The sequence below is a fragment of the Canis lupus genome, chromosome 20 (genome assembly GCF_003254725.2).
Source record: "Canis lupus dingo isolate Sandy chromosome 20, ASM325472v2, whole genome shotgun sequence".
Classification (NCBI taxonomy): Eukaryota; Metazoa; Chordata; class Mammalia; order Carnivora; family Canidae; genus Canis; species Canis lupus.
In genome coordinates, this window is record NC_064262.1 from 56220856 (window position 1) to 56237772 (window position 16917).

General features: G+C 63.3%; 1 protein-coding gene across 7 annotated transcripts in view; it reads right to left on the minus strand.

The window, feature by feature from the left end:
* Nucleotides 1-16917, minus strand: part of NFIC (nuclear factor I C) — a 65795-nt gene that overhangs the window by 10042 nt on the left and 38836 nt on the right. For 3 of the 7 annotated variants that reach the window (XM_025456917.3, XM_025456916.3, XM_049098397.1), the window contains exons 3-10: nucleotides 15299-15370; nucleotides 11470-11544; nucleotides 10697-10820; nucleotides 10013-10137; nucleotides 4981-5106; nucleotides 3093-3277; nucleotides 2349-2496; nucleotides 386-471 (exon numbers count right to left, since the gene is read on the minus strand). In XM_025456917.3, coding sequence (XP_025312702.1) covers nucleotides 386-471; nucleotides 2349-2496; nucleotides 3093-3277; nucleotides 4981-5106; nucleotides 10013-10137; nucleotides 10697-10820; nucleotides 11470-11544; nucleotides 15299-15370 — 941 coding nt within the window. The remainder of the gene's footprint in view (nucleotides 1-385; nucleotides 472-2348; nucleotides 2497-3092; nucleotides 3278-4980; nucleotides 5107-10012; nucleotides 10138-10696; nucleotides 10821-11469; nucleotides 11545-15298; nucleotides 15371-16917) is intronic. The other 4 variants (XM_049098400.1, XM_025456919.3, XM_049098399.1 and 1 more) reach the window with 2 other exon arrangements.

Here is a 16917-nt window from a genome sequence, read left to right on the forward strand (position 1 = left end):
CTGGGGACGAAGGCTGGGGGCTGTAAGCTCGGGCTGACGTGCTGTGTGATCCTGGGCAAACCCCCTCGCCTCGGCGGGCCTCAGTCTTCCCATCGGTACAAATGGGCCTGGCGTGGTAACAGGCCCGGCCTGGCAGCCGCTCTGCCGGGAGCGCCTCCCGCTGGGAAGCGGCAGGCAGGGTTGGCGGCCGTACCACCTCCCCGGCGCGGGCTCGAGGCCCTGGAAGGGTATGGGAAGCTGGCCCCCCTGCCACGTTCAGCGGCCACTGTGCCAGGGGTGCGGCTGGAGGGGTGGCACGGGACCGGCAGGCCGGCCTCTCCCTGCACACCCAGGCGGGCCCCTCTGCCCTGCCCCCCTCCCCCCCAGCCGGCCTCTCGGCCCCTACCTGTGCCTGATAAATGCCCGCTGGATCCCTTGGTCCTAATCCCACAAAGGAACGGTTTGCAGGGGACGTGCCGGGCGTAGAGTAGGCTGCAGGGACGAGAGAGACCGAGAGCCCGTTAGCGAGGGGGTGCGCGGGAGCACCCAGAGAGGGTGGCCGCTGCCCAGGGTCACACAGCCGGGCCTTCGCACCCAGCGCCCGACGCCTCCAAGCTTGCTGCGCCCCCCCGCCCCCCCGCCGATCCGGGCACCCCGGAAAGCCCACAGTGCCGGGCCCTGGGGTCACACAGGCGGGGCATCTGCTGAGAGGGAAGGCACGAGATGAAAGATTCATAACCAGAAACCACCTGTGAATTATTCAGGAAGCTGCACTGCCTGCTCCGTCCTGCTCCGCGGCCCGCATCCCGCGCGGGGCGCCATGAATTATTGAGGGCGCTTTATTTATTAATTTTCCTCTTGCAGCTGCACGGGAGGGCCGGGTGTTCGCAGACACGCACGCGCAGGCACACACGCATTCACCTTTATGTTTACGTTTACAGTTAGGTCGTCGTCCCGCCAGTTCCGTCTTGTGGGCCAGTGAGGGATCCGCGGCCCGGGGCTGCCGGGGGTGGTGGGGAGGCCTCAGGCCGGCCTGGGGCGGCATCAGCCGGGGGGGGGGGTGCGTGGGGGGCGCGGGGGCCCTGGTAGGGGCGGGCAGTATGTGCTGTCATAACCCGGGCGTGGGGGGGTTCACGGGCCCCGACCCCACCAGCCTGCACAGGCCCCCATCTAGCAGACGTGATGACTCTTCCCATTTTACAGCCCAGCGAGCAGTGGCGGTGCCCCGTCCAGCGTCCTGGCTCCCTACCCTGCGCCTGGCGCGGCGCCCGTGTCCCCCCCACCCCGATCTAGCTCCTCGCCTGCTCCCCACCACCCGGCGCTCGGGGACCTGTGACCGTCCCATTCTACAGCTGAGAATCCGCAGGGACAGGATTCAAACCCAGTGCCTCACGCCGCAGAGAAAGCCCGTGTGCTCATGCAGCTGCCGCCCTGCGTCCTGGCCGGCCCCGGATGCGGGGGGCAGGGGTGTGCCTGCGGGGCAGGGAGCAGGCTGCCAGCACCCCCGCTCAGGTGCGGTGAGGAACCGCATTTGGGACAAAGGGAGAGGGATACCCAGCGTGTGAGGGGCAGACTGAGAGCCCAGGGTGGGGGGGCTGTCCCTGAGATCATCCACTTGGGGAGGCACCAACTGAGACGGCCTTGGGGGACACCTGGAGGCCGGCGGCCCAGAGTGAGGCGGCCTGGAGGATCGGGGACGGCCCACCCGAGCCTGCACCGGGTCCAGGGAGAGGCTGGAGCACCTGGGAGCCAAGTCCCAGACTGGGGGGGGAGGGTGCACGAGGGGCCCGCGAGCTGTCCTCTGGAAGCCATGTATCCAGCGGGTGGAAAGTTCTAGAAGACGAGGCAGTCAACTCAAGGCCTCCTAGGGTCAGGTGGGCAGGTGGGGACTGTCCCATTGACAGGCGTGGCCCAGCCGGGCTCACCAGCAGGAACACAGCCATCAGGCTTGCCTTTTTGCCAAGAACCCAGAACCCCGGGATTTTCACGTGACCTGTCCTGACTCTAAGACAACAGATTCTCATCTTCTACAGACAAAAGGCATCTGGGGGCTGCGCCTGCCCCCACGGCCACCAGTTTGAGGTCTTGACCTACTGCCACCTGCCCTTTGCACGGAGGAGGCTCGGAGGCCGGGAGCGGACACACGGGGACCCCAGACGCCCCCCTGGCCCTCGCCTGCCACTCCCTAAGGCTGCCTTGGCCCCACGTGGGCCCGACCACGTGGCCCCCCAGGCTTCTGTCTGGGGACCCACCAAACTCACCGGTACCAGGCAGGCCTGAGCCCCTGACCCCAGCAGTCGGGGAGGGGAGGGGAGGGGGCCCCTCAGGGACGCCCGCCCTGCCACGGGCACCGCTTCCCGAGTGCTTACAGGGCGAGGTCGGCGACGTGCTTCCTCCCTCGGAGGTGGGTTTGGTGGCAGGGGGGAGCGCCAGCCGCGGCAGCCCAGGGGGCGGGGGTGCCAGCATCTGAGCGGAAAGGCAGTGACTGGACATTTTGAGCTGACCACTTCCATTTAACTGGGAGGAACAGAGAGACAGGTGGTTAAGGCGGCGGGCGCCCCTCTGCCTCGGGCTGCTGTCCGCGTCCTGCGGGGGACGGCGGGCTTGGCGGGACCAGGGCGAGTCGGTGGGGCCGCTGACGCCCGCCCGCCTGTGGCAGCATCCCGGGGACCCTGCGTGTCCTCCTGAGGCCACTCTCTACCCGTCTGCTTTCCTTCCAGAGCCGTCACCTCATCCGAAACCGCAGCCGACCCCGGGGCGGGTCTGCACCCCCCTCACTCGCGACGGGGACGCGGCGTCCACCGCCTCGCCCGCGGCTCCAAGATGCAACAAGCTCCTCGCACCCAGAGGGCCAAGCTGCGGCCACAGGGCCACGTCTGATGCGGGGGAAGACGTGTGCTGTCAACTCCGACGCCCAGAAGGGCCTGACTTCTGACCCGGCTCCGAGCACTCGGGGCGCGGGGCGCGGACCTGCCGTCTAGAAACCACGTGAGACGGAGGCTGCCTGGTCGAGCAACCGCCCGGAGACGGCCGAGGGACGCGCCGGGGCCCCCGCGAGGTCACCCAGAGCCACGCGTGGGCCAAGAGGGGAGGCCCCAGCCCCCCAGACTCACCGGTCCAGGCTGCTGGCTGGCCGGGTCACAGGCCAGCGACACGAGATCTTTGAGCGGGTCCTGGGGGTTGAGGTGAGGCGGGTAGCGGATGGCCGTGTGCGGGAAGTAGGTGGAGGCCGTCTGGGGCAGGATGGACGTGGTGGGGAAGTGCAGCGCCGAGGAGGGGTGAGGGCTCCGGGCAATCCCTGCGGAGATGGGAGCGGCGGTGTGAGCGGCGGTGAGCGGCTCAGTCCCGATGGCACAGCGAGACCCAGCAGCCCCGTCACTGGGGCCCGGCTGTCCCCCGTACGCCGAACGGGCTGACCTGCACCACGAGCCCACCGGGGTCCCGTAGCACCCTCTTATTTTTTGTTCTTTGTTTCTTAAGTAGGCTCCACACCCAGCGTGGAGCCCAACGGGGGGCTTGAACTCACGACCCCGAGATGGAGACCTGAGCTGAGATCAAGAGTCAGACGCTCAACGGATGAGCCACCCCGGGGGAACCCGGGTTTTGTTTTTGGTTTTGAGAACAGGGTGACTCAGTGGCTCTCAGAGGTCACGTCCTCCGCCCCAGGCCACACAGCGAGGTGGTGGCAGACCTGGGGACAGTCTGGCCCCACAGCCCAACCCCAACCCGGGGCTCGGCTGGCTCTCTTTCCGGAGACAATGCACACGTCCCGTAGGCAATTCTAGCACATTCTTGGGACTGTGCAACCACCACTAGTTTCTTTTAGGACATTCTTATCCCGAAGAGCAACCCCATCCCCAGCAGCTGTCACCCCCCACCCCGAGCCCCCTTCCTGCCCATGGATGAGCCTGTCCTGCATGTGTCACACACGTGGACTCACACCCCGTGGGGCGTCCTGTGTCTGGCTCCCCCCTGAGCGTCGTGGGCTCGGCGTCCATCCCTGGGGGGGGGAGTGTGGGCGCCTCGCCCCAGTTTGCAGGTGAGTGACCTGCCCAGGTACTATTTGCTTTTCTTCTTTTCTCTAAACAATCTAGTGACTTTTGATATATTCGCTTTGTAATTCTAGAACATTTCCATCACACCCAAAGGCAGCCCTGCTTCTGTTCTACTCTCCCGCTCACTCCCCTCCCCCCCTCTCTAGCTCCTGGCCAAACAGTAAATATTTTTGGCTTTTCAGGCCCCAGGGTCTCTTGCAAGCACCTGACTTTGCCACCGCAGCCTCAAAGCCGCACAGGCGATGTGTAAACGGGTGGACACGGCCACACACCCGCGACACCTTATTTATACCAACGGGCGCCACGGGCTGGTCCAAACCTCTGCACTGCTCTGATTTTTGCCGGCCTCCGGTACGTGTGTCTGCCCTCGTGCGGGACTAAACCGTTATCACCGTAACAACGGGGTGACCGGCGACATTCCCTGGATTTAGCTCATGTGGTCCTGAAGTCAGTCCTGGGGGTGGTGTGTGTGGGGGGACACATCTATGTACCCCAACCGAGAGGCGAACAAACGGAGCGCCAGGGGCACCGTGATCAGCTCAGCACACGCCCTGTGGTTGCTGGAGACGCCCCCCCCCCGCACCCCCCCCCAGCTACGTATGCAGCCTCCTGTCCACATGGCGCCCCTGTGTGGCCTTGTGTGTGTCCCCAGCCCTGCGTTGGGAGTGTCGCCCTCCTTCTGGGGCCTCCCAACCCTGTGGGAGGTAGAGTATGAGATAAAGGGAGCTGGTTGGGGACAAGCCCAGACTGTACCTCCTTCCTGTACAGAAGGGGAAACTGAGGCCCAAGAGACTGAGTCAGGGCCAGGTGCTCTGCACAGGGACACCTCCAGGTTTTGCTGCCTGGCAGGGGGCGACAGCAAGGACCGTTGGTCGGATGGCGTATGGGGCTTCCCCGGCTGCTGAGAGGGCCCGGCCTGCCTCCCTGCCTGGGGCCCAGGGCTCACCGCTGTGCACGGCAATGACAGGCCGGTGGTGCTGCGTGAAGCTGGAGAGGCGAGGTGAGTCCTGGGGAGACGGGCTGTGGAAAGGTGACTTGTCCATCTCTGTCTTCTTCACCGGGGACGAGATACCTGCGTGGGAGGAGCCAGAGGGTCACCAGGCTGCAGGCAGAGCCTCGCCTTCCCCTCTCCCCAGCCACCGTGGGCACGAGGGGAGACAGAGCCCTGGGACCGAGACCAGGGCGCGGGGATGCCCTGCAGAGGGGCCTCCAGCCCGGCCCCTGGCACCTTCCCCCACGAATGCACGCTGTGAAATGGGCGCGCACGGATGCAGCAGACAACGTGGCACGGATGGGGACAGATCACGCCACGGCTGGCCACGTAGGGACCCTCCACACACAGGCGAGCCCCCTGCACCCCACCCCTGCTGAGCCCCCAGACGTGAGGGCGGAGGATGGCTAGTGCAGAGCCCAGGAGCGGGATCTCAGGGCTGTGGCACCTGCAGGTGGACGTGCTTAGAGATTATTTAAATAAAAATAATATATATCTTAGGGAGAAACGCACCCACTGAGACCCACAGAGGAACACGAGGAGGGGTGTGCTTCCTTCCGACCGGCACCGCTGACATCAGGGCGGGTCATCCCCGTGTGTGGGGGGGATGTCCCGTGCAGGCCGGGAAGAATCTTGCCCACATCCCTTCCCCATCCCAGGAGCCCCCCAGGGTGACAACCGCGGGTGTCCTGGGGCAGAGTCGCCCTGATGAGAGCGGCTGCCGTCCTCTGAGGCTGGGGTCTCCCGTGGCGCGAGCTCCCCCAGCCCAGTCCTGCACCATGTTCCCCCAACCACCCTGCTGGGTCCTGCCTCTCAGGGTCCCTCCCAAGCCGCACTGGTGGTGAGCCAGACCCGGGAGCCCTGTGCCCCCCACTGGCCCCTGGGGCAGTCGGCTAGTTTTGCTACTACGCACCCTGGTTGGTGGCCCCGATCACGCGCTGTGGGTGAGTGTGTGCGGGGACCTGGGTCAGCAGGGTCAACAGGGTCAGCAGGCCCAACAGGCCTGGCGGCCAAGCTCTCCAGGAACAGGGAGCTGGTGGGCCGGGGGGCGGGGGGGGGGGCGGGCAGGGAAGGAGGCCAGCCCTGGGGGCCGTGGGCATGTGTAGGGGGGCCACAGGCTCCTTGCTCCCATGGGGCTGTGGTGGGAAGGAGGTTAGGGCCGGCAGACGCTCACTTCGGAGGATTTCCTAGAACAGCCTGTCCTGGATGGAAACAGCCTGGCTGGACCCTGGCCCGCCGCCTCTCTACAGGTGTTCTAGAGCTTCCTGAGACGGGGCCTGGGGGAGGGAGGGGGGAGCCTGGGCCCGCAAGAAAGAACAGCCCTGCGTGCTCCCGGGCAGGCCCTCGGAGGCCCTGGGTGTGAGCCCCGCACCTGCACATCCCTTGCTGGTTCGACCCACGTGCCTACCACGCGCCCGTGTGAGCAGCTGCCATCGGGTTAGGATGACATCCACGTATCCTCCACCCCCGGATCCGAGCAGTCATGGTTCTGCTCGACACAGATGCCCCCGTGTCCCCATCCAACCACCAGGCCTGCCCCCCATGTGAGGATCCCCTCCTGCCCTGCCTGAACACGCAGCCTGCTGTGGCGTGTGCAAGTGCATGGAGCACACATGATGCCCCCGTGGCCCTGGGGACGTGGGGCCCGGTCACTGTCCACAGGGGCGCCCAGGGCACGGTGGGGGCTGAGCAGCATCCCCAGCCCCACCCCTCCCCTGAGCTGTGACACGCAGATGTCCTGACGTTGGCCTGGCCCTGGGAGGCCGTCCTGCTCACAGCTGCCCCGAACTGGGCTTACAGGAGTCACCCCACTTCACGGATGGGGGCAGTGGGGCCTGATGGAAGGTCACCAGCCCAGGATGGTGGAGCAGACACCCCACGCTTGGGCCCCCTCCCGCCCCCCGAGTTCTACCAGAAGCCCCCCGGGTGAGAGAAGGGAGCTGCCTGATTCAGCCCAAATATACCTGCATGGGAGGGTGGGGGGCACAGAAGCAGCAAGAACCAAGCACTCTGGCGGCTGAGCAGAGGGTGCCCTCTCCCTGGCTCCCGTGGGGGGTAATCAGGGAAGACTTCGGGAGGGGGTGGCCAGCAGGAGAAAAGGCGCTCCTCATGGGGCACAGAGGGCCAGGGCCTGAGAGGCGTGGCTGCGGGATGCTGCCTGGGGGGGCACTCCCACGACCCCCACCCCCAGGCCTCCGCCCTTCCCAGGGAGGGGAGTGTGGATGCTGAGGGGGGTGGTTAGCTGAGCACTGCCCTTGTGGCCAGAGCAGAGGAAGGGAGAGAGTGCTCTAATCAGCTTAACCCCATTAATGAGCAGCTAATTGGGGGCTGTCTAGACAGGAAGCTGGAGGGAGCCAGGAGGAGGGGAAAGTGGGGGAGGGAGGAGGAGACCAGAGGGGGAGGGGAGGGAGGAGGGAAAGGAAGAGGAGGGGGAGCATCCACGTCCATCTTCCCCCAGGCTGCGAGCACCTGCAGGGCGTAGACAGACACAGGGCTGGGGTGCAGGGGGAGGGCCCCCGCCGGCAGGAGCGAGCCTGCCATCGCCAGAGGCAACCAATGGACGTGAGAGGGGACAGATCCTCCCTGAAGTTCCCTCCCGAGGAGGCTGGGTGGTTCCCCATGGCGCAACAGAAGCGGGGCGTGGGCTTCCTCCTCGTCCTCCCCCCCCCCCCGCCCCCCCAGGCTGCTGCCACTTCAAGCTCGAGGCAGGAAGTTCAGACGGAGCTCCGCTGACTCTCTCGAACATTTCCTTCCTTTTAATTTTTTTTTTCTTTCTGAGCTTCCTGCATTGAAAGCTAGGTTTTTCTACTTCCACCCCTCCCTCCTCTTTTTCTAATCCACAGACCCAGGGCTATAACTTTTCCTCTCGGGGCTGCTGTGGCCACCTCACCGGGGCTGTCCCCCACCTCCAAAGAGCATCCGCTCTACACGTAGACGTAGCCCCGTGGATCACAGAGCTGAGGACACATGCTTTTGGGGTCCCCGACGGTAAACGCCGGGGCAGAAGGTAACAGTCTCCCAACATCTGCTCTACCCTTCCTCCTTACTCACAGAGCCTTTCCCCTTGAGCTGGGCACACGCTTGCCGAAAATAAGGCCACATTTCCCAGAGTCCCTTGTGGCAGAGTGCGGCCATATGACAACTCGGGGGCAGGGAGCGGTGGGCACAGAGATAAGCAGAAGAGGTAAGTGGTGCATCTTCCGAGAATTATTCTATACTTAAAGGGCGAGGACATGCTCAGACTTGACCCTTCTCTCCCGCTGGCTGGAAAGCAGACGTGATGGCTGGAGCTCCAACAGTTTTCTTGGACCACAAGATGGGAACGAAAACCACATTCACTGGAGCCTAAGCCAGGAGCCTAAGTCCCGCACACCACACACGTCCAGGGTTGCTGATGGTGGAACATTTACTTTGAGAGAAATGCCCTGTCCTTTTGGGTTTTCTGTTTCTCACAATTAAGCGTAAAGCTTATTAAATATAGGATCTTTACACAGGCAAACCTGACAAATGGGGAACCCACAGAGACATTCTGACTCATAAGTTAGAGCCTATAATAGACAGATCCTCCCAAAGTTGGGTACCTGCTCTGGACGCCAACACAATGGAAGGAGGAGGGGGGCCCCTCCGGCTTGAATGTCACAACCAGATGTCTTAGAGACCAACTCATAGAGACGGTAATTTTATAAAGACACAAACAATGAACTCTCCTGTGTCCTGGGCACGTATCATGAGCCAGAGAGTTGCTTTAGGCACGTTGTACCATTTCCTCCTTCCAGCTCCGGGACAGAAGAGTCAGCTCACCCATCCCATCTTGGACATAAGGAAATTGAGCCCCAGAAAAGTGGAGCCACCTACCCAAAGTTATGCAGCCCACACAGCGAGCCAATGGCAGCGCTGGATTTCGAACCCACGTCTCTCTGGCGTCCAAACCTGCCTTCTTAACTGTAATCTTACACTGCTTTCCAGGAATCCTGTAGGCAGGGCACTCTGTACAGACAGCTTTATAAGAAAGCTGGCTCTTGGGGGATATACGGAGGGAGGACAAAGGGGGAGGGAACAAGTAAACAAATCCTAAGGTTTACTGGATGTGTATTTTGTGCCAGGCCTGTTTTAGGGACACCAAATGCACTAACTTGCTTAGTCCCCACGACCTTAGGTGAGTCCTGCAGGTACTGAGAGGAAACAGGCTCAGAGCAGTGGGCGTGCACCCCCGGGTCCAGGTTGGCAACCCCTGGCCCATCAGTAGGGCGACCCCTTGACAAGGGGTCATCTGCACACAGTGATGCTTCTGAAATGTGGGGACGGGTCCCGCTGAGGATCTGGGTGTCGCCAGGGACTCTGTGCCCTGGGTCAGGCCGGAGGCGGGGGGGTGAGGGGCGCGCCCCGTGCACCAGGTCCTGAGCATCCCTGAGGCCGCCCCGCTGCAGAGCAGAGCCTCGGGCTCTTGGAGGACACGCGCGGTGAAGACGGGCCCCCACGGGAGGGAAGTCTCTAGGGCGGGGTGGGGGGTTCCTGGGGAGCCAGCGCTGCCCCACGAGAGCCCACGGAAACGGATAGGGCCCCGATCGGCCGCGGGAGGACGCAACTTTCCCGGGAAGGGCGCCGACAGAGAAGCGACGGGGCTCGGCCGGGAGATGGGAACCCGCAGGAACACGAGCACGCAGGCAGAGGGGACCCGCTAGAGGAGGGTCTGGGCCGACCCCGGGGCTCAGCGCCCTGCTGACCCGAGGCCACCCGAGTCCGCGCTGCAGCCCGCGGAGACGAACCACACCGCGACGACTGTGCGCCCTCCCTGCACGCAGCCAAACCCGAACGCTCGGGAACCCCAGCTCGGACTTGCAGCGGGGAGCCGCCCGCGCGACTACAACTCCCAGGAGGCTCCGCGGCTCCAGCCCCCGGGCTTCCGGCTCCCCGGTGCCCGCGCAGTGCCTGCCGGAACACGTAGTCCCCGCCGCGGTCACCCGGCCCCGCCCCCCGCCAGCCCCACCTCCTTCCATGTCCTCAGTCCAGTTGCGGCTGCTACTCGTGGGAGAGCTGGGCGAGGTGTAGTAATCGCCGCCGGGGCTCGTGTCCACGTCTTCCTCCATCGAGCCCGATTTGTGCCGCTTGCTCCTGAAGGGAGGGGGAGGGAGAGCGCGGGCCGGTTACCACGGAGACGCGAGGGCGTGGGGCAGGCTGCGCTAACTTCCGGTCCCTAGAGGGCAGGGCGCTATCGCGAGACGTCGCGGGAGCCGCGAGCTTCCAGCGGGAGGCGTGAGCGCCTGCCTCCACCTGCCCATTGCTCGGATGGGACGCGTGAGGCCCGAGGCAGCGGGGGGGCCCAGCGTCAGCGGGCTGCGGACTAAAACGCTGGAGGCCTGGCTAATCACCGGGCCCACCGTCAACCTCAGGACCACGGTCCCATTTCACAGATGGGGAAGCCCACGCCCGCACTGCGCATCTCTGCGGGAACCAGTGTCCGCGTTCTCTTGGGGTCTCGAGGGGCCGTGGACGGGGACTCTGACCGGGGTGTCGGGTCGGGGGAAAGCAGGCCTCGGGGCTGGGTTTTGAAGGATAAGTAGGAGTTTACCACGTGGGCCTTGCAAGCAGGCAAGGAGGGGAATGAACCAGGGGGCTGGGACCGCCGGGGTGTGGGGAGGGTAAATGCTCAGAGGGCGACCAGGCCACGTACCCGCTGGAGGAAGTGCTGGGTAGCGTTCTTCTCATGCCTGTGCTGGCTGGATTCAGATCGTAGGCCAGGTGTCCCTGCAGCTCGCCCAGGGAGAAGTTGGGTCCTGTTCCAGTCACCACGGGTGCTGCGGGGGGCGAGAGAGAGCAGGGTGAGCAGGGCGCAAGGCCCAGGGCTGCACTCGGCCCCGGACGGTGGGGAGAGCCATCCGGGGGCTGGCCAGTCCGAAAGGGAACCCCTTCCCTAACTGGCCTGGTTCCTAATTTGGCTGAAACTGTCCTTAGTCTATGGATCAGGAGACCGAAGGCAGCCAGAGAGGCCCGGCTCTGCTGATGCAGACTGGGAGGCTGACGGTCGGGGTTGAGGCAGGACGGTGCCCACAACTCCCTGGGGTGGAGCTTGGACGGGGGTGTCAGGGCCTGTTAGGAAGGTAAGGGGACTGGAGGCAGAGACAGGAGGGGGGGCCCTTTGGGGTCTCCTCCTGGGGGTGCGGGGCAGAGGGTTTTCCAGCACCCTCCAGGCAGCATGTGGAGTCTGTTTCCTGGGGAGGAGTGTGCTGCTCTGACCTTGGGCTCCAGGGAGGGCCTGGATGCTGCCCTTGCTAGGAACCTTGGCTTGGTGACAGAGGGGAGTGGGGCAGGGGGATGGGCAGGGGCTCCTCCCCTCTCCCGGGGGCCCCTTCTCTCTCAGAGTCCCCCTCCCCCCTCCGGCGCCCCTCCCCTGCGTGAGTCCCTCCCCTCTTCCCATCCCAGCACAAGGTAGGCAGGGACACTCACTCCGGGACACTTGGATGAGCTCGGTGACACTGAACACACCGGAGGTGACAAAGCTCTCCTGGAAGTCGGTGGTGTCTGCAACAGGGAGAAAACGGGGGTCACCGGGTCTGTTTCCTTCCTTTTTTTTTTAATTTTTTTTTATTTTATTTATTTATGATAGGCACACAGTGAGAAAGAGAGAGAGGCAGAGACACAGGCAGAGGGAGAAGCAGGCTCCATGCACCGGAAGCCCGACGTGGGATTCGATCCCGGGTCTCCAGGATCGTGCCCTGGGCCAAAGGCAGGCGCCAAACCGTTGCGCCACCCAGGGATCCCTGTTTCCTTCCTTGACACCATGGGCTACCCAGACTCCGGGGGCTTGGGGGTCACCCTGTCCACCCTCTGCAGCCCTGCGGCGAGATGGAGGAAGAGGCCGGACCCAGGTGCAAATTTTGCCTCCGCTGCCACTGGGGATATGATCTTGGGCAAGTCCCTTCTCATCCCTGAGCCTCGTGCTCCCTCATCTTGAAAATGTCACCTAGGCAGCTGGGAAAATGCCACCCGTCACTTATTATGCCATGCAGCAGTGCAGCCTGTTATCCATCCCCCTCCAGACGGGGAGCTCCGTGAGGCTGGGGTTCTGCGTGCCCAGGTCCCACGGTGTCCCCTAGTGCCCAGCCCGGAGCCTGGCCCAACAGCGGGGGCTGAAGGGAGGGTCCACCTGCAGCCGTTAAAGTCCCCAGGGTCCCTAGAACTGCTCCTGCCTATAATGCAAAGGAAGACGGACCCTCCTCTCTGGCCTGGGGTGGCTGGGACCCGTTTTGTGGATGTGGGTTGGCTCCAAGAGGGCGGGAGCCCTGGCTGACCTCAGACAGCCGGGAGCAGGCCTCTTGTGTCCCCTGAGGCCCCCACAGGCACAATTCACTTACTCAACAATCATTAACCAAGGGCCTCCAATGTCTAGTTCTGAGCTGGGCCCTGCGGACACCGTGGGAACGAGACAGACGCAAGTGGCTGCCCTCCTGGGACGCACGGTCTGTGTGGGCAGTGGGCACCATGTGACATGAATAAGGCAAAAAAACAAAAACAAAAACAAAAAAACTCTTGTGCGTGCATGTGCATGGTGGCTTGGTCCTGGTCTACAACAGCCCAAACTGGGAACAGCCCATCAGCAGATGAGCCGATACCCAAAATGCCGTCCATCCACACGCGGGCACGTCCCTCGGCCGCGAGCAGGTGCAAGGTGCCCACATGCACCGCCCCGGGGACGGACCCCGAGCCCATGATGCTCAGGGAGGGGACCAGACACGGGAGGCCCCACGGGGTGTGAGTCCATGTGGGTGACATGTCCAGGATGGTCTCGTCCGCGGACCTGAAAGGGGCTGGGGGGCCGGGGGAGGGGTGGAGGTGACCACTAATGGTGATGGGGCTTCTTTTTAGGGCAACAGAAATGTTTTAGACGGATAGGTTGCACGACAGAGTGAACGTACTTAAAGCCACTAACTGTACATTTGATGTTATGTGAATTTAACCACAATTAAAAAATTAAGCTCGGGATCTCTGGGTGGCGCAGCGGTTTGGCGCCTGCCTTTGGCCCAGGGCGCGATCCTGGAGACACGAGATCGAATCCCATGTTGGGCTCCCGGTGCATGGAGCCTGCTTCTCCCTCTGCCTGTGTCTCTGCCCCCCCCCTCTCTCTCTCTGTGTGACTATCATAAATAAATAAAAATTAAAAAAATAAAAAATAAAAAATTAAGCTTATGAAGTCAAAGGCGCCGTGTGCCGGGCAGCGGCCAGCGGGCAGGGTGAGGGGAGCCCACTGGTGAGGGGACCTAGTGTACACAAGGGACTCTCAGAAGGCCGTGCAGTGGGCGACATTCTACCAAGACCTCAAGGTGCGGGTGGACCAGAGGAGCAGACACGTTCAAATTTGGGAAACGGCAAGGACAGCACCTGGCGCTGGGTGACCACCACGCCAGCGAGCGTTGGCTGCCGCTTTCGGGGTGATCTCAAATGTGGTGTTTTGCCGCCTCCCCGAGGGCCTTGATGTTCCCAGCGATGGCCCATGCAGAAGCCCTGGGGTCGGAGGCCACCGGGGCTGGAGTGACGGGAGCCAGGGAGGTCGGGACCAGCAGGTGGGCAGCTCTGGACTTCCTGGGGCAGTGAGAGCAGTTCTTCTCCAGGCCCCCAGGGGGCAGCACGGGCCCCGGGGAGCTGACCTCGAGCCCAGTTCCCCAGCTGTGGGACACCCACGCCCCCACCGCCAGTCCAGAGACTCCAGGCTCCCCAGTTACAAGCTTTGTGAACACCATTTATTGAGCAATTATTATATGCCCAGCCCCGTGCTCGGAGGCCCAGGGCCACAACATCCCTGGGAGGACCGGGCGATGGCCTCCCAGCATCCAGGGGAAGTGGCCACGGCCGTTTCCTGCCACCCGGCTGGCCAGCTGGTGTCAGCACGCCCCTCCGCCTTCCCCCCACCGGGGTTTCCTGTTTGTGCAGCACTCGCCCAGCTCCATCTCCAGGGGACTCCCTGGCGGGTGGGAGGAAGTGCTTTCCTCCGCCAGACACTGGAGCTCCCCATGGGACCAGGCCAAGCGCCGCTGCCCCCGCCTGCCTCGAACATCTGGCTTGGAGGCAGGCGCCTGGAGATCACAGGAGGCCAAGGAGGACTCAGGTCACAGACGGCCAGTGGTCAGCAGCCTGGGGCCCTTGAACCTCCTGGAACCAGCCTCCCTGTGCTGGTCCTTCCAACGGGGATGTCCTCACCCATTTGCTTTTCCTTCCATTCTTCCTTCCTTTTCATCTCTCCTCCCTCCTCACCCCTGGTAAAGCAGCCCTCTAGTTTCTCTTTTTCTCTCTGCTCGATCTCTCCCTCTCTCTTTTTTTCTTCTCCTTTCTGCAAATATTTATTGAGCACCTATCATGTATCCTATTCTAGGCACTGAGAACACAATAGCAACCAGGACAGACAAAAGCCTCTGCTCTCAAGGAGGTGATGCTGCATTAGGGGAGATAAACAAATGTGTGTGCAGTCACTGAGCAACTAAGCAAATACATATGCAATCACTAACTTCCTCACAAGGAAATAAAACAGAAGGCAGCCATCGAGAGTGGCTAAGGCTGCTTGAGAACAGAAGATCTCTCTGAGAGGAGAGCATGTCACCTGAGACCTGAGTGATCCGGAGAGAGGGGGGCAGAGAGAGAGAGAGAGAGAGAGAGACAGAGAGAGAGAGAGAGAGAGCAGTTAGCTATCCAAATAGAGAGCAAAGCACATGCAAACGCCCTGAGGCAGTGACTGGATCTAGACTGTTGGAGGAATAGTTAGGAGGCCCATGTGGCTGGAGCAGAGAGAGTGAGGAGGAGACAGGAGGGGAGGGCAGGGAGGACACAGGGACAGGTTGTGCAGGGCCTTGGGGGTCAGGGGAGGATTTTTACCCCAAGGGAGGTGGGAATCGTGGAGGGCTGCCAGCAGAGGAAGGCAGGACCTGACTCAGGTGCTCACAGGCGCCCCCCCCCCCCCCCCCGGCTACATTAGGGAGGACACACTGGGAAGGGTGAGGGCAGAAGCCAGGGGACCAGGGTGCAGGGGACTCCTCTGGTCAGGAGGGCAATTACGGGAGCAGACCAGGGCAGAAGCTTCCTGGGTGCCCCAGGGAAGGGCCCGTAACCTCTCTGAGCCTTGGTGTTCTCATCCACAGCAGCACCTGCCCACGCCACGGCTGTGATGAACAAATCTATCAGTGTCTGAGAGATGCCCGCGTGGGGCCATGCAGAGCACACAGATGTGGCTCAGATTCTTAAATAGGAGGGGCAGTGCACCCTCCCCCGTCGCCATCCCCAGACTCACCCAGTGTGATGGGCTTGCTGTCCTCCTGGTCCGAGCCCATCCCTGCCCGGGGACTGCCGCTTTGCTCTGCGTCTGCAGAGAGAAGGAGGAAGAGGTGGTGACATTGCAGGGAACCCCACCCCAGGGAGAGAGGAGACCCCCACCCCTGTGCAGTGCCGTGGAGAGGTGGTTCCGAAGGCGCCCAGGCCCCAGGGTCTCCGCTTCGCCCCCTCCCTTGGCTGCTGCCCCACAGGGTCACGGGGGCCTGGCAGGGCACCCACTTGTCAGAACCCGTGTACAGGCGCCGGCTCAGTCGCAGGCTGGAGATCTTTCCCTCCTCGAGCCCGTTTATTCACTAACTGGCTCAACCCTGTGCGGTGGGAGCTCTCGTTATGCCCATTTTACAGATGGGGAAACTGATGGCCAAAGAGATGAGTCATCGAGCCCTCAGGCCCCCTCCGCTTGGCCTCTGCCCCTGACGTCCTGCGGGTCCAGCCCTTGGTCCTTGGGTTGTCGCTCGCAGCCCCCAGGAGGGGGCGGAGGGGCGTCCCCCTGCAGCTGCTACACCGCCACCCACCCGCCTGGCTTGGGGGCTCCCTCCCACCCCGGCGCCCGCCTCTCCATCTTATCTAAAAATAATCAGGCTCCTTGGCAGACGGGCGAAGCAGACAGACGCTGAGCTCAGCATTATCAGCTCTGGCGGCCTGGATGGAGGGCGAGTAGCGCCAACCCCCCGCGGCAGCCCCCACCATGTCCACCCAGGACCGATGCTGGGGCGGGAGGTGGGGGGCGCACGCGGCCAAGCCCAGCCAGACGGAACCCCCGGCCCTACCCGGCTGTCCGTCAGGTCAAAGACCAAGGTGGCGAGAGGCATCACCATCAGAGGCCAACGAAAGAGCATCAGCCCCTTCCACCTGCCACCCCCCGAGGCCAGGCATCCTCGCAGTGTGACCTCGGGCCAGCGGCTGAGCTGTTCTGAGCGGCCGTTCTCTCTTTCAGGTGCGTGTAAGCATCACCAAGAGGGGGTGGAGAGACGATGCCGACGAAGCACCCAGGGCACGCCAAGGACCGGATACCAGGTGACGTCCATCCCGGTGTCCCTGGCGGTGGGGTTATGTTTGAACCCCTAAGACGACCGTAAATGGGGCGCTTCACTTGAAGTTCCCATTGTAGACGTTCCCCTGAATCCTCGGGAGAGCCACAACGTTAGCGCACCCCTTTTATAGGCGAGGACAACTGAGGCTGACACCGCGAACAAGTGCTCCTCCCTTACGGGGGTGATATTCCGCATTCGTTTGCACGGGTGCGTCCAGGCGCCCAGCGCTGTGCTCAGACACCCAAGGGCCACCCCAGCCCCGGGAGCCTCAGCAACCCCGGAGTGCCGTGGACATGATATGTGGGTGCCGCCCCAAAACAGCCATGGGCCCTCACCCTTTGCCCTGTGGCCTCACCCACTCCATGTGTGGGGCACCTCCTGCCTGCCAAGATTGAGGATGCCCGAAACCACACCGGAGCCGGAACCTGTGCCTCAGTTTCCCCACCCCTGACAGGCGCAGACGGGAGCAGCCCCAGGCGTGACCCACTGGGCCGGGCACGGCTGGGCAGCAGCCGAGGGGAGTGTGCCCGGCTCGGCCCCGCGC